The sequence below is a fragment of the Neodothiora populina genome, assembly GCF_041146345.1.
Source record: "Neodothiora populina strain CPC 39397 chromosome Unknown canker_contig_13, whole genome shotgun sequence".
NCBI lineage: Eukaryota > Fungi > Ascomycota > Dothideomycetes > Dothideales > Dothioraceae > Neodothiora > Neodothiora populina.
The window spans coordinates 900,488-914,837 of record NW_027191402.1 but is presented as its reverse complement, the minus strand read 5'-3'; the positions used below and the strand labels follow the sequence as shown (position 1 = coordinate 914,837).

At 51.7% G+C, this 14,350-nt stretch overlaps 2 protein-coding genes across 2 annotated transcripts; one reads left to right on the top strand and one right to left on the bottom strand.

The window, feature by feature from the left end:
• Positions 1-763: 763 nt before the first annotated feature.
• Positions 764-6,512, bottom strand: AAFC00_001900 (uncharacterized protein; the record flags this gene model as incomplete). Its single annotated transcript, XM_069341161.1, has 3 exons — positions 764-5,775; positions 5,901-6,224; positions 6,326-6,512. 3 exons carry the CDS (start codon positions 6,510-6,512, stop codon positions 764-766), a joined length of 5,523 nt encoding a protein of 1,840 aa, XP_069204673.1.
• A 2,871-nt stretch (positions 6,513-9,383) lies between these two features.
• AAFC00_001899 (uncharacterized protein) lies at positions 9,384-13,749 on the top strand (the record flags this gene model as incomplete). Its single annotated transcript, XM_069341159.1, has 3 exons — positions 9,384-10,449; positions 10,501-10,841; positions 10,954-13,749. The coding sequence occupies 3 exons, from the start codon at positions 9,384-9,386 to the stop codon at positions 13,747-13,749; spliced, it is 4,203 nt and encodes a 1,400-aa protein (XP_069204672.1).
• Between the last annotated feature and the right edge of the window lie 601 nt (positions 13,750-14,350).

Sequence of the window (14,350 nt, the reverse complement as noted above, 5' to 3'; positions counted from 1 at the left end):
TATGCTCTAATCTTGTTGTCAACGATAAGAAAAAGATCTTTGTTTGACTCGTAGCGTTGAGACAGACCCAGATTGAGATGAGGCTGAAACGAGCTACTGCAGCAGACGAACGAAGGATCAATGCGGGGGCGTGCACAGCCCGGTACTTCTTCAATGGTCGGCTATATTGTGACCACAATCCGCCAATGCCTTAAAATACTGCTCACAGATGACCTCAAAGTATCGTGATAATACATCTCGCTGATTGACTAACACGATTCGACTCCGAATAATCCTAAGATATCTCTGATACAGCTGCACAAAAGATGAACTAAATCAGGCAATCGATCAACTAGAGGGCAAGTAATGTAGCATAAGTGACAGCCGTATAGGAACAGATTTCAAGACTCGGAGTGAGTGCGCAAATACTGAGCAAGAGTCTCGCAACCTTCTTTTGATTCCTGCAAGAGTATATGTGTGAGTGTACGAGGTCTTAATCTACCAATGATACACTATGTACGACCTCCGTCTCGGAACGCTCATTGGGAATCACCAAATAGTTCAGAAGAACAAAAAAGCAAAGAGAAACAAGAAGGTATAGTACAAGACGCTCAAGAGAGGTTCCTGAATGAAATGCAACAGAATGAGAAAAAAAGGAGGAAGAGAAGTGAAAAGTACAGCCAGAAGCGTAACACCAGGCCCCCTCCAGCGCCCAGTTTCCCCCACCCCCCCCCCCCCCAAGCATCCGGCCTCCCAAGCAAACATGCATTTTCTTTTGCCTCTTCTAAAAACAATTCAGCGCACCGCCCTTCTTCTTCTTTTTACCGGCTCCATTCATGTTGTTCAGCTCCTTCATGCGTTCCTCGAGCGCTGTTCTCGCACGCTCGGCTCTCAACCTCATCTCACGCTCTTCCTCGACCTGCTGTAGACTGGCTCGTGAATTCGTTCTTTCCTTGCGTAGTCCCACAAGTTCGTCCTCGAGCTCCTTGCAGCGACGCTTGAAGGCATCGCTGTCGACTTTGTGCTTGTTGGTGCTGTTTTCGAGGTCGACGAGGGCTTCTTCCAAGGTTGCGGTCAGCTGCTTCTCAGCGAAGAGGTGCTTCTCCAACGTGCGTAGACGGGAATCTTGCTCGTCTAACTTGGCTTGCAGAGCTGGGTCAGGGAGAGCGCTTGGCATCGAAGAGTGCGGAGGAGGTGGGAAGGGTGGCAGGCCAGCAAAAGTCGACGATGGTGGGAATGGTGATTGAGGTGTTCCTGGCGGACTGCGACTCTTTGATGTCATACCGCTTGGGGATGCAGCGCGAGCATCTATGGAGGAATGATGGTTAAGCTTTGGACTATTCGAGCCAAGGGGCGGGCTTCCTGGCAGAGGAGGCAAAGGAATGGCAGGAGGAGGTGAAGGCAGCGCTGTAGTAGGCTGACCAGTGGCTCCATTGTGGTTGGAACGCGGACGAGCGTTGGGATTGCTGGGGACGTTGTGCAGAGACCCAGCAGTGGATGTGCGCGCGAGGGCTATAGCTGCTGCCTCTGGCGACAAGGAGTCGCGGTTGAATGTCAACGTACTGTCACGACCAAACGATTCTCGTGATGTGGATGCCAGCGATCGATGACGCGCATCTGGTGACTCCAACATCGATAACTTCGCACGAGCATCCTCAAGCTCCTTTTCCAATTGCCTCCTCACACGCAAGGACTCCTCCAGCTCAGCCTGTCTCCCCTCCATGGCAGAGAGTCTCTTGGTCGCTGCTTCGTGTCGATCAAAGTTGTTCGTGATTTGGTCCTCGAGTTCTTCTATGAGATGCGCCTTCTTGACTCCATCCTGGGCAGCAATTTCAAGGTCCTGCAAGGTCTTGTCGTTGATGGCAGCCATCTCATTCAACTTGCTCTCCAGAGCATTGCACTTGGCGACAGTTTCTTGAAGCTCCTTCTGTGTAGCGTCGCCATCGGCAATTGCTCGGGCATGTTTTTCTTGCCACTCGTTGACATCATGGAAACCACGACGTTGGAATGCGTCGTGAAGGTGACCCTGGAATCTACCGACATCAGTCTCATGTCCCAGTACAGCCGAGGCGCTGTTCAGAAGCTCTTCAAGATCCTCTTGTTTGCGACTCAGGTCTTGCTGCAGAGCTGACAGCACAGTCTTGTGTTGTTCCTCAAGTTCTCGCATAGCGACACTGTGCTGCTCGAGGAGCAACGCATGTCGGTCACTCGCTTCTTTCTCAGCAGCCTGTGCTTCCTCACGCATCCTCTCGATCTCTGATGTGTGGCTGTTCTTCAGGTTGCTAAGAATGTTCTCCAGGTTGGCCTCGTGGACGGCGATCGTGGCTTTATGGCTATCGAGTTGACTCTCTAAGTTCGATACCAGCTCCCGATGCATCTTCAGATCTCTCTCTACGAGTGCCTTGGATTTGCTTTGCTCCTCGACTTGCTGAAGGATAGCGGCATGTGAGTCCTCGAGCTTAGACAGATGCTCCTCATGCGCCTCATTGGCAGATTGATACTCAGCAACCTTTTTCCTGAGCTCGCCGACAACCTTCTCATTAATGGCGCGCTCCTTGCCGAAGGAAGACGCGGCGTGTTCATAGCGGTCGCTGATTTCGTGAGCATCCTGCTCGGCGTGCTTCTTCGAAGCTTCCAGAGCTGCGATAGTTGCGAGCAGGGCCGCCTCGGACGCTTTCATGGAGGTCATAGCAGCGTTGTGTCTTGTCTCCCAATCAGATAACTCCGCTTGTAGCTGAGCAATCTGCGAGTCGAGACCAGCTGTTCCTGAATCGGTACCCGCTGGGCTTACAGGAATGTGCATGCTTTGCCTGAGCTGCACCTTCATGTCTACGAGTGTGTTTTGCCACTCCCTTTCCTTGTTCGCGTGCATCTCCTGGAAGAAGCGTAATTGTTGCTCGCTATACTCCAATTGACTTTGCATCTGCCCAACCACGGTGAGGTCAACACCAGAACTGGCTTGTAAAGAACTTCTCTCCCTCGTCAAGCCGGTGATGATTTTCTGGTTGGTCTCGATGTCTTTCCTCATGCTTTGTAACTCGCCATCAAGCGCCTCGACCCTCCTGTTGCGGTCATGAAGATCAGCCATGATGGTGTTGAGGTGAAGTTCGAAATTTTGGCGTGCATCAATGTTCTCTTCAAAATTATCCAGTGCAAGGTTCCTCAAGGAAGCAAAAGACCTAGTCGTACGATCATTGTTGGTCATCGAGGACACGAGATCTTGTGACAATTTGCGCCGAAGCGTAGGCGATCTCAATCCAGGCGAATGTGGCGATGAAGGGCGGAGAGCGTTGCTCATTCTCGATAGTTCCTTGTTAAGGTCCTCGACTTGACTAAGTGTGCTCCGGTGATTTTGTTGTAATCGATCATAGCTAGCTGTCAACTCTCTCACTCGATCCTGTTGCTCAGTATGTAGCTTTCGCAAAGATTCGAGTTCCATCGACACCTCGTCATGCTCCGCATGCTCCGAGTCTTCGGGAAGTGGAATGTTAGTCGCGTCCACTTCCGACGTATGATGGTCGCCCTCCGAATCAGATGCTACCTCCGTAGACATCTCCGTGTTTGTGTTTAATTCGTCTGTCAAAGTATGCGAACCCTGCAGCGAGGAAGACAATTCCGACTCCAATGAACGCGAGGATGATGTCGGTCCTTGTCCTTCCACCATGGCGTTGATGTTCACCCCCGCGTGTCCTAAAAAAGATTGTGGCCGGCTTGGTTCGGCCGAGCTCTGGCTCTGTTGTTCCTCCTGGAGCTTTGCAAGTGTCTGCAAAGCAACTTCATACTTCCGTTGAAGATCGTGTTTCTCGTTGATTGTGGCTTCGTGCTCGCCTCTTAGGTCGAACAGCTCCTGCATGGTCGATTCGAGCTTGTCGGCCATGAAGCTTGACTGTTCTTCATGCGATACAGGGCGTTCGCCTGACGCTCCCTGAGATTCAAAGACTTTCAATTGCGGGTTGTCACTTTGACGTTCCTCGACATCGTCTGTATCTTCCTCAGGTATCACATCACCGGTGGGTGAGACCTCTCTCTCCTCGGATTGTTCACGAATCTCTCCGTTGGTGGCGTCATTGCTTGGGTCGCTGTCGTCAGAATGTCCGTTGATGGGCTTAAGACCAGCAGCCTTCGTATCGACTTCCCGTTGCCTGATGCCATCGAGATCAGCAAGTAGATTGTCCAAACGACCGATGCTTCGCTGTCTCTGTATAACTTGCTCGAGCCTGTCAATTTCGCGCTGCATGATCTCTTGGTCCTGCTCGGCTTCTGCAAGTCGCTCCTCAAGGGTTGAGATGTACTCTTCGGCGTTCGACTCGTTGTCTTTGATACGGGAGAGTTCTTTGCGGAGAGATGCGACCAGAGACGCCGATTTTTCCTCACTAGATGTCGCGCCTTCGATCTGGGCCTCCAATTCACGAAGATATGCGTCGTTATTGCTCTCGCGGTCGGAAGTCTTCTGGAGTCGGGATTGAAGTTGCTGAGCGAGGCTCTCCATGTATGCGATCTTAGATTCGCGTTCCATCAAGACACTTTCGCTGTTGGACAACGTCGCTCTCGTGTTGGAAAGAGAAGTCTCCAGGCTCTGTATTGTCTTCTCGTACTCAACAACGACCTGTTCAACAGCCTGCGAAAGTGAATTTGAGCGCTTGAGTCGTTCCATAGCGCTCTCGCCAATGGCATCACGCACCGTTGGCATTTCTTCGTCGTGGTCATCTCTGGCTCTGGCTATCTCGGCAATGAGTTTGGCATGTCGTTGGCTGAGCGCGTTATAGCTCTCTTGCATATCCAAGAGCTGGTCTTGTAGTTCTTTTTCGCGACGCGCGCTGAGAGGGTCACCGCTCGATGGATTGCGCTCTTCAGACGATCTCTCATGCTTGATCTGGTCGCGCAGAAACGCAACTTCGGCCTGTAGTCGTTCAAGCTTGGCTCCACTGTCCTTGTCTTCGTGGGTCTGCTGGATCTCAGGCTTGCTCTGAATGGCGCGAGCGCGCTGAGCGTATGTCACGGTGTTCAGAGTCTCACTGAGATGAAACTCGGCCGGGGTCACGCACGCCACCATGTATGTGATGGCGTTGCCACCCAGAGAATCTTGCAGCAGGCGAGTCAGGCGAGAGTCACGATAAGAAACATATCCGCCGGGGTGTCGAGAAGAGAGCTGAGAAATAACTTTTCCGAGACTGGCGAGACCGGCATTGATGGAGATTCCCTCTCGGGCTCTCTCGCCTTGAGCGCCAGTGTTCTTCAATCTCTCACTACCAGCAAGATCGACGAAATGCAGCTTGCTGTCGATGGTCACACTGGACGATTCCTGATTGGTCATGGATTCTAGAGGAGCCGAGAGACGCCTGTCCTTGATGTTGGATCCCTTCTTCTGGATGAGATTCAGACTGAAGACTGCGTGGGAACGCGAAGATTTGGCATTGATCGCAGTGGCGTCGGTCTGTCTTATAGCAGAGCCAAAGTGGAGTGCATGCAGCAAATCGTCTACTGAGTTCACCGGGATGGAGGTCAAGCCAGTGAGCAGAATACGACCCTTGGTGTCCTCCCGTATCGAGACCTGTGGTCTTTCTCCTTGGGGCACGGTTTCCGGTACAAGAAGATCGCGCAGCTGTTCATTGTAGATCTCTACGTATGTAGCCTTGAGTTGCCAATCTTTCTCCAAACTCGGCTGCTGTTTGTGCATGGGCGAGAATGCAGGTATACCATGGCTAGAGTATCTCTGTGGTGATCGGAGTCCTGATTTTGGCGGTGAAGGGCCCTGGAGCTTTTCGAATAGAAGTTGGGCAGCGCGGGGGATGACACCTGGAGTTTCGATTGTTAGCGAGAAGGCACGTCACGAGCATGGTTTGATTTGGGAAGTTGCGGCCAGTAAAGTGGAAGGAGCAGGAGCAAAAGTAGGAAGGAGCGTAGGGAGCGAAGAAACTCACCTGCCCCGCTCGAATCAAGCACTTGTTCCGAGCCAGCAGTGCCCATGGTATACGACTTGCCAGCGCCAGATTGTCCGTAGGCGAGAATCGAGACATTGTAACCCTGAACGAAAGAGTTGACACTGTCACTTAGGTAGTTCCAGACGCCCTCTTGATTGGTGTCCTCATCAAACACCCGGTCGAAGACGAAAAGCTTCTTGCCCTGCGGTGAAGCCACGATGAGGTTCGTAGGCGATGGAACCTCGCATGTTGAATGTCGGAATCGTTGAGGTATAAGCTCAAACCCGGGATCGCTGGGGTTGAGCGGCGGACGCACTCGAATAGCTGCGACAATATCAGAAACAAAAATCCCATGCTACATCACCCTGGCTGGCGCATGGCCATATGCTTTGGGATGTTATAGGGATCTATCGATGGCTTCATACCGACTTTGACTGCTGTCTTTGAGTCCTCATCCGAAGATCTGCTCGCTAAGGCACCAGGTCCTGCAATGCTGTGTCGAGAAGAGGCAACGCTCATGCGACTCGAACTCCGAGGTGTCTTGATGCCGCCGATTGAGGGCCGATGAGATGAACGAGCAGCCGGAGATCCTGGCTGCGACATTGCATCCATCATCGAAGACGCTCAAAATAAAGAAGGCCCTCGGGCGAGAGCTCCTTGTGGTAGGTTCCAGTCTCGGGCGGGGAGCAGTCTACAGAGTATTTATTTGGACTTGGGCTGCTCTCGTGGGATTAATTGAAAACACACACACACGTTTTGCTGTCGCTCTGTTTTCCATGCAGCCGCGACGCTAACGTCGGCGCAATGCTTGTTGGCTTGTTCTGTGTCGGTCCAGCAGGGGGGTCCTGTAAGGTACCGTAACACCACTCGACGACTCACTGTACAAGTAGCGAAGTTCCCCCAGAAGTGTGGGATGGTTCATGCACATGCGACGCACGGCTGAGATGATATAATAAAGTCCCAAGGGACAAGAGAAACAAGACTCCACGCGCGGTTCGTGGAGGAGCGTTACTTGTCAGAAGACGTTTAGCGTTGCCAACGGGCGTGTAGAAAGGAAAAAGTCGTTTGGTTCGTATTGCCTCGTCCAAGTGAACCATCAATAAAGTCGTGGGAAAAGAGGGTTGCGGGGAGACGACGACTTCGCGAAATGGGGATCGGAGAAGAGCGAAGGGTCGCGAGGGTCGAGGCCAAGGTACTGTACACACCCAAGCGTGGTTGATGATAATGACAACAACACACTATTATGGTTAATAAAGCCTCCTGAAGGCTGTTGCATATGCGCGGCGCGTGTGCCGGACGGGCATGAGAATCCACTCTACTAGGACTGCCGAGTCGAGAACATCCAAAGGGGACAGACAAGCACCCGTGCGGTTCATCAAGCCTTCTTCCTCGCCACTACCTGTACACTTGACCATATCTGTGCCACGCTTTTCCAGAAGCTGAGGCTCGTTGAATTTGTGGACCGTTCAAGTCCCGTGAAACACCAATCGCGAACCTTGATGATCATTTACCCTATTAGCTATCATTATCCAGCTAAATGTGCAACCTAAATTGCCCAAGTGTTCGAAACACAAGTGCCACTTCCCTGCCTGGTCTGCTCTGACTGGCTGCTTTTCTCATCTTTATTTCGCCTTGTTGTACATGCTACTTTGCCAGATTCACCAATCGGTCACCGGGGGTGTGTCAACCTTCCTACAATAGCCTCCTGCCACGGTTGCCCCGCTAGGAGTTGTGTGTCTTACTTGTGCCTACAGTACTCGTGCCACCCTATGCCTGAGCTTTCAATTTTCATATTGACATTAAAGCCGTAGGCCTTGCATATGCATTTGCAGAAATGATATGTCTAGATCATGTTATACTGTCGCATTCGGGATACACTACCGGATGAACACATCGTAAGAGAAAACATAAGATGTCTGAACCAGTTGCTTACATAGCCGGATATAGCGTTGTCTGCCGCGTGGAAGCGTCTCGCATAGATCGATGCATGAGGGCTCGTGCAGATATCTCGGCACGTGTGGAGTGCGATATGGGACGATGAGGTTACTGTCATACCCTGCCAAGCCGAGATGTTTTGGGTCCGGAGATAGATTTGTCCCGAATTGTACCTACACTGCCCGCAATACACGGTCGTGGAGTACGGTCTGCTACTCTGAGACCTTGCCTGCATTGAAATTTGAGATTTGTATGTAAAGAAAAGGTGAGAGTTATGCAATGTAGATCCGTGGGTCAGTGATGAGGCTCCGGAGGAATACACAGGTGATGAGTACCTTTTGGCAGCCAGCGGTTCCTCAGTCGTACAAGCATAGTGTGCTATAAGTGTGCTCCGTCAATGCCAGCAATTTTGTCAAGCCCAAGCATTATCGTTGTCATGGTGAAGTCCATATGGACTGTATTATTACTAAAAGTGGTTTCCACTTGGTTATCATATTAGGAATTGCATCAGAAGCCACACCGATTATTGTACATCGGCAGATCAAGACATTGATCGGCTAGATCTGTATGTATGAATGTACTGTAGGTAGCTTTGCCCGGGACTCCAAGAACATAGGTGCAAGTAATCATGATCTGACACGTCGGCAATTTCATGTTTGCTGCCTGACATATAGTACGTTTCTCTATAGTAGAGCCAGAAGATCAAGCCAACAGCTCACGGGTGACACACTCTTTGTGCGATGGACTCTGCATCGCAGCAATGACTGGTGTAAGGTACCCATGTGGCCCGGATTGTGGATATTTGCTGTGGACACTCAAGTATCGGGCGTGAAATCTCTAAAGTCAAGACCGACCGAGCATGTGTGGGAGGACAACCAGTAAGACTGTCGTAAGGTCGCACAAACCTGCGTAATCGCGATTCGAACGTAACAGCCAGGCACTACAGTCCACGTTGCAACTGACCTACCGCGACAGGACAATACTAATCAACAGGGGAGAAGGTATACTAGACCACTAGTCTACAGTCGGCGTCATGCGTGGAAGAATAATTCGTCGACGACTAGTATGGATTAAAGCTTGAATGGGGTTGGCTCAAGTGAGGTGGGTTTATCTTCGGGGAGTCATGGAGTCGTAACGTCATTTGATTCGTTGGGTCAGGGCGAAGCCCCAAGGACGCTTTACGGCTTTCCATCTTGCTGCGTTGTGCGCGAATCATACCGTCACTGACACAACACGTGCACTCCCCCTTTGAAAATATCAATCGCAACTAGCAGCACATCTCTCGCTCTTGATTCGCAGCAAAATAAAATAAAATACACTACGCATACAGGGACGAGTACAGCGACAGTTGGACATCGGCACGAAAACACAGTAACAGTAGCACAGTAGCGATAAGACAGCTGCATTTGCTTTGCAGAAGAGAGCGAAAGTGCAGAAAGTGTGCCAGCCAAAACAACGCATCGGCCCGTAACCAGTTAATTAATCTGTACCTTGCTGTGCATCCGCCGCCGTTACAATTTTTCCCCCTCCCATGCCAGATGCGAGCCCATGAAGGATATCAATGGCTCGTCTTTCCCGGCTTCAAAGCTCAACCGGTCCAAGACGGTCCCTTACCCATCGCGACAATACAAGTACCAATATGAGGCACAACTCAGCGAGCGCGACTCCATATTTGCGACAAGTTATGCTCACGACGAGGAGACCGCATCGCCCATAGCTGGTAAAGGCAGCATCACCACAGACACTGACAAGACCAATAATAGCAGCACACGCAGACGGAGTGCAGACGAAGACTCGGTTTTCCCGGCTCTGGCTGAGACTGTAAACGGAAGGGACGTGCCGCACGGTGAAGGCGCGACGCACAGAAACAGCAACCGCGACAGCGACAGCGACAGCGACAGCGGTGGTAGGAGTGGTCGCAGCATTGACATTCCAAACAGGGCAGGCACGATCGCTGGAAGTGAAAGAGCGTCAGAAATGGCAATTGCGCCTGCACCTGCACACAGTCTGGATAATCACGTCAAGCCTCCTTCTCTCGCGCCTCATCTTGCTTCCATCCCACGCGACCGCAATTCCCTCTTCGAAAAGGCTTCCATCACATCGTTATCCTATCGCTCCGACTTGTCCACGCAGCATCAACAACAATACCACAGTCATCATCATCTCGCAGACATCCTCGGCCCCAGCAGACGATCCAGCCTTCACCGCCGGGGCAGCGGCAGCAGCAGTAGCGGCAGAGGCAGCAACAGACCTAGCCGCCCATCCACGCCCTCGACTCCACTCAGTCTCTACCCGCGGCATCTCGACGACGTTCAGAGCAGTGCGGAACGCCAATCTTACCGCTCCTGGCGAGAAGGAAACGCCAAGATGAATGGCAAAACCATCGCCGAGTCCCAGCGACTCCAGAACGAGACGGAAGATGTGGAGAGAAAGATCGATGCCAAACTGCCCAAGGCGGAGCAGGGCCAGAACGTGCGAAGCAGAAAGACCAGTCACTACCTGGGTCTGTTCAAAGAGAACGAGCAGGAGGTGAAAAAGGCCGAAGAGAAGGCGAGGGACAGGCATTCGACGCAACTGCTTTCTGTCGACGAGGGTCGTGATGATAGTGTCATCGGTGCGTATACCTGCTGTTTCTGGTCTCAGAAAGACGTGCTAATCCTTGCAGACGACGGCGGAGCCGCAGCCCCGTCTAGCCACTCCGATCGTTCTGGCAGTGACGAAACACATCTGCAACCTGATAGCATCAACGAGGAGCACACCACACGAACCAGCTCAAAACAACATCCGACAGAACAAAGTCCGCCGAGAGACGAGCTAGATCACGTCTCTCTACACGATGCGAATGACAACGAATCGACGCAAGACTCGCATCAGATCCCTCCGAGTCTGCTCGAGGACATTCGCAATCACCACATAATCACAAATAAGACCAAGAAGACTACCAAGCAGCCTTCGCAACCTGCTGTGCCCGCAAAGGAGGAAGCTGAGGCACTTGGATTTCACAAGGTATGGCAATCTTTTTTTTTCTCTTTTCTCTTCTTTCTTTCGGATCTGCATACTGGCTACATGATGTTTTATTTCACCAACAATTGAGTTCTCAAGCTGACCAACCCAACAGGCCGAAGTGTCTAGCGATGTGCCCAAACAGTCTCTGCTTACTCGGGAGGCGAAGTTGCAGAAGGAAATCCAAGAGGAACAGGAGGACGAGGAGTCGGATCAGGAACAGATTTCTTCTGCTCAATACATTCCTCATCGAGGAAAAAGTGCAAGACCATCTGCTGCCCCCACTCCAGCACAAGAAGAGGCTCTGGAGAAAGCCCCTCCCATGTCTGCACAAGTTTCTTTGCACGCCCCTATCAAGGATGTGCTCGAGGCGGGTCCAGATGCTGGTCCTGCCAATGTCGAGATAGCTCTGCTGTCGGAAGATGAGAGTCAGGTCTTGCATGGTGAAATTCCAGTTAGTCGCAAATCTTCCGACCAAAAGGATCATGACCAAGTACAAGTGCCTCCTCCTGCCTCCACCGTGTCTGATGTATATTCCGATACTGAATATGCCTCGGACTCGTACGATTCTGCCCCTACCGACAACGATGAAGTCACTCCGACACCTACCCCTACTGCCAAGTCCGTCATGCAAAAGCCCTCTGACGTACCTGCTGATCATGCTACAGCCACCGAGTCGCAGCCACCGCCTGTTGGCGCGGTCGAGCTCAAGCCGTACGATCATCAGGTCGGAGGTCACAGCACTGTCTACAGCTTCTCTAGACAAGCAGTCTGCAAGCAGCTCAACAGCAAAGAGAATGAATTTTACGAGACGGTCGAGCAGTCCCATCCCGAGCTGCTTGACTTCTTACCCAAATATATCGGTGTCCTCAATGTGACTTACAAGAAGCCAGCCAAGAAGCGGAAGACGAAGCATGAAGAGGATCCATCCAAATCAGCCAACAACGACCCGGAGGGAACATCTCCGAAGAAGGGGTCGCTTTCGCTTGCTGAGAAAGATCAGCCGCGCATCGTCAGCCACTCGCAAAACACTAACGTTGTCCCAGAGGTCAGTCTCACCAACAACATGCACATTCTCCCCCGTGATTTCCTGCAGAATCTTCCGCCCAGACCGGCCACGGCTATCCCGTACCATGTTCCGCTTTCTTTGCGACGACAGGATCGTCCGCACTCGATCAGTGAGATGACGAGTCGGGACCACCAAGATGACTCCCCTCTGTCGAGCCCTCGCAGCGAGGATCGTCCCCTCCTCCGATCGCAACACAGTTGGGGGGCTACTATTGTCAATCAAGATCTGCAAACCAAAGTCTTTAGGGACGTCTTCTTCAAGGACCCACAGATCCACCACAGAAACGGGCGTAGGAGTAAGTTTTCCAGTCGATCTGTGAGGCAATTGCAGCAGCGCGAGTCCATGCCATCGTTGGCCGACCAGTCGGCCCCTGAGCGACTCGACCAACGTCACAACAGCATCGACCTTGCGCCACTTCTCCGGTCACCCACTTGTGACACCACGCGGCGACTGGCCATTAAGAACAGCATCGATCGCGAGAGGCCACTGCATGAGTATATGGAAGCCCGACCTGGGCATCAGGCACAAGGTGTTGGTGAATCTCGCAGCATGGAAAACGACTTTGATAATCCCTTGCTCGATCCAGACTTCAAAACTCCGCGGCGACGACACTCTGGCTCAGGGCTGCGACGAAAAGCGACTGATATTGACAACGGTCTTGGAGATTTGGAATATCATGAAGACGCGGGCTACAAAGGTGACGGCGAGGATGTATTCTCCATGGACATGGACGAAGAGGACCGCGGCGCATCACCGCAGAAGCCTGCCCAGGGTCCGCCAGAGTTCAAGCTTCCCAAGCCTCAACCTCGTATCTCTATTAGTGAGCCGCCCACGAGCGAAACCTCGCCAGCAACCGCCCCAAGCCTTGCGGCTCCGATTGATCTGCCAGAACGTCCACATAATCCCGATCAGTCCGTCGCAGCACCCACGACGTCCGACTCTGATCCCGGCCGCATCGCACATTTTATCTTGCTCGAAGATCTTACGGCAGGAATGGTCCATCCTTGTGTGCTCGATCTGAAGATGGGCACCCGCCAATATGGTATTCATGCCGACAGCAAGAAGCAGAAATCACAGCGCAGAAAATGTCAATCAACGACGTCTCGCGAGCTTGGCGTACGTGTCTGCGGCATGCAGGTATGGAACGTCCGCGAGCAGCGTTCAGTCTTCGAAGACAAATATTTCGGTCGTGATTTGAAAGCCGGACGAGAGTTCCGTGAAGCACTGAAGCGCTTCTTCTTTGATGGCATTGGTCACGCTCGCGCTTTGAAACACATCCCTCGTGTTCTCGAAAAAATCGCGCAGCTCGAGCGTATCGTGCGAGGGCTGAATGGTTATCGCTTCTATGCTTCATCTCTGTTGATGATCTATGACCGTGGCGATGTCGATCAGGATGGAAAGCTCCGTGCGCCATCTCCGAATAGTGGTGAGAAAGTAAAGGACAAGAAACGCGAAGATCAGATTCTCCTCAAGATCGTCGATTTTGCAAACTGTGTCACTGCTGAGGACTTGTTCGACCCTAACAACAAAGACGGTGGTATTGCCACAGCATCGTGTCCGCCACACGACCCACAAGGCGTCGACAGGGGCTACCTTCGTGGTCTTCGCAGCTTGAAGATATATTTCCGGCGCATCTACGAAGAATTAAGCTCTGGCGGGCGTGACAGGTTTGTCGAACGTGGAGAGGGCGAGGGTGTAAGCTTGCAAGATGCATGCGGTAGCGGTGGAGGCGGCGTAGGTGGCTTAGAAGGTTCGCAAGGCAACGAAGACATTGGCGGCATGACTTCATTGTTTGTTAGTGACGGCGGTCTCGAAGACGACCCTGGTGAGGTCAGTGTATGAGGGATCTGCAAACGACACGAATTGAACCTACAGGCAAGTGAAGAAATTGGACAGGTCATATCAATGACCACAGATTGTACGAGGAGATAAGCAGTGACGGAATTGGGGAAAGGGGGGGAAAGGTGTTTTTCCTTACGGTTTTCTTCTTCGGGCACGGCACTCACGACAACATTGCTATTACTATTGCTATTGCCGTTCACTGCGCGTTCTGGTTCTCACTTTTAATCGTTCAAGCAAGGCGTCTGGGCTTTTGTTTTCTGATTTTCTTCTGTCTTCTGTTCTGTCTTTTCCTTCCTTTTCTGGCGTCGTTACTGGGACATAAGAAGCCAGAAAATGTACCTTGGTTTTTTCCAGTGGAGGATGATCCTACTTCTTTCTGCAGGGAAAGGCTATTCCTTTTTTGTTTTTGTAAACATTATACCAATTGAGCAATACATATATACTGTTTGTCAAGCTTTGACTGTGTCCTCGTGGCTTGCTCATACATGAAAGGTATCCCCGACAGGGATTGATCAGAATTACCGGTAGGTAGGAAGTAGTCCGGAGACGTGAGCATACAGTCCCCTGTACTCTTTCGATTTAAAATTTTGACTTTCCGTCA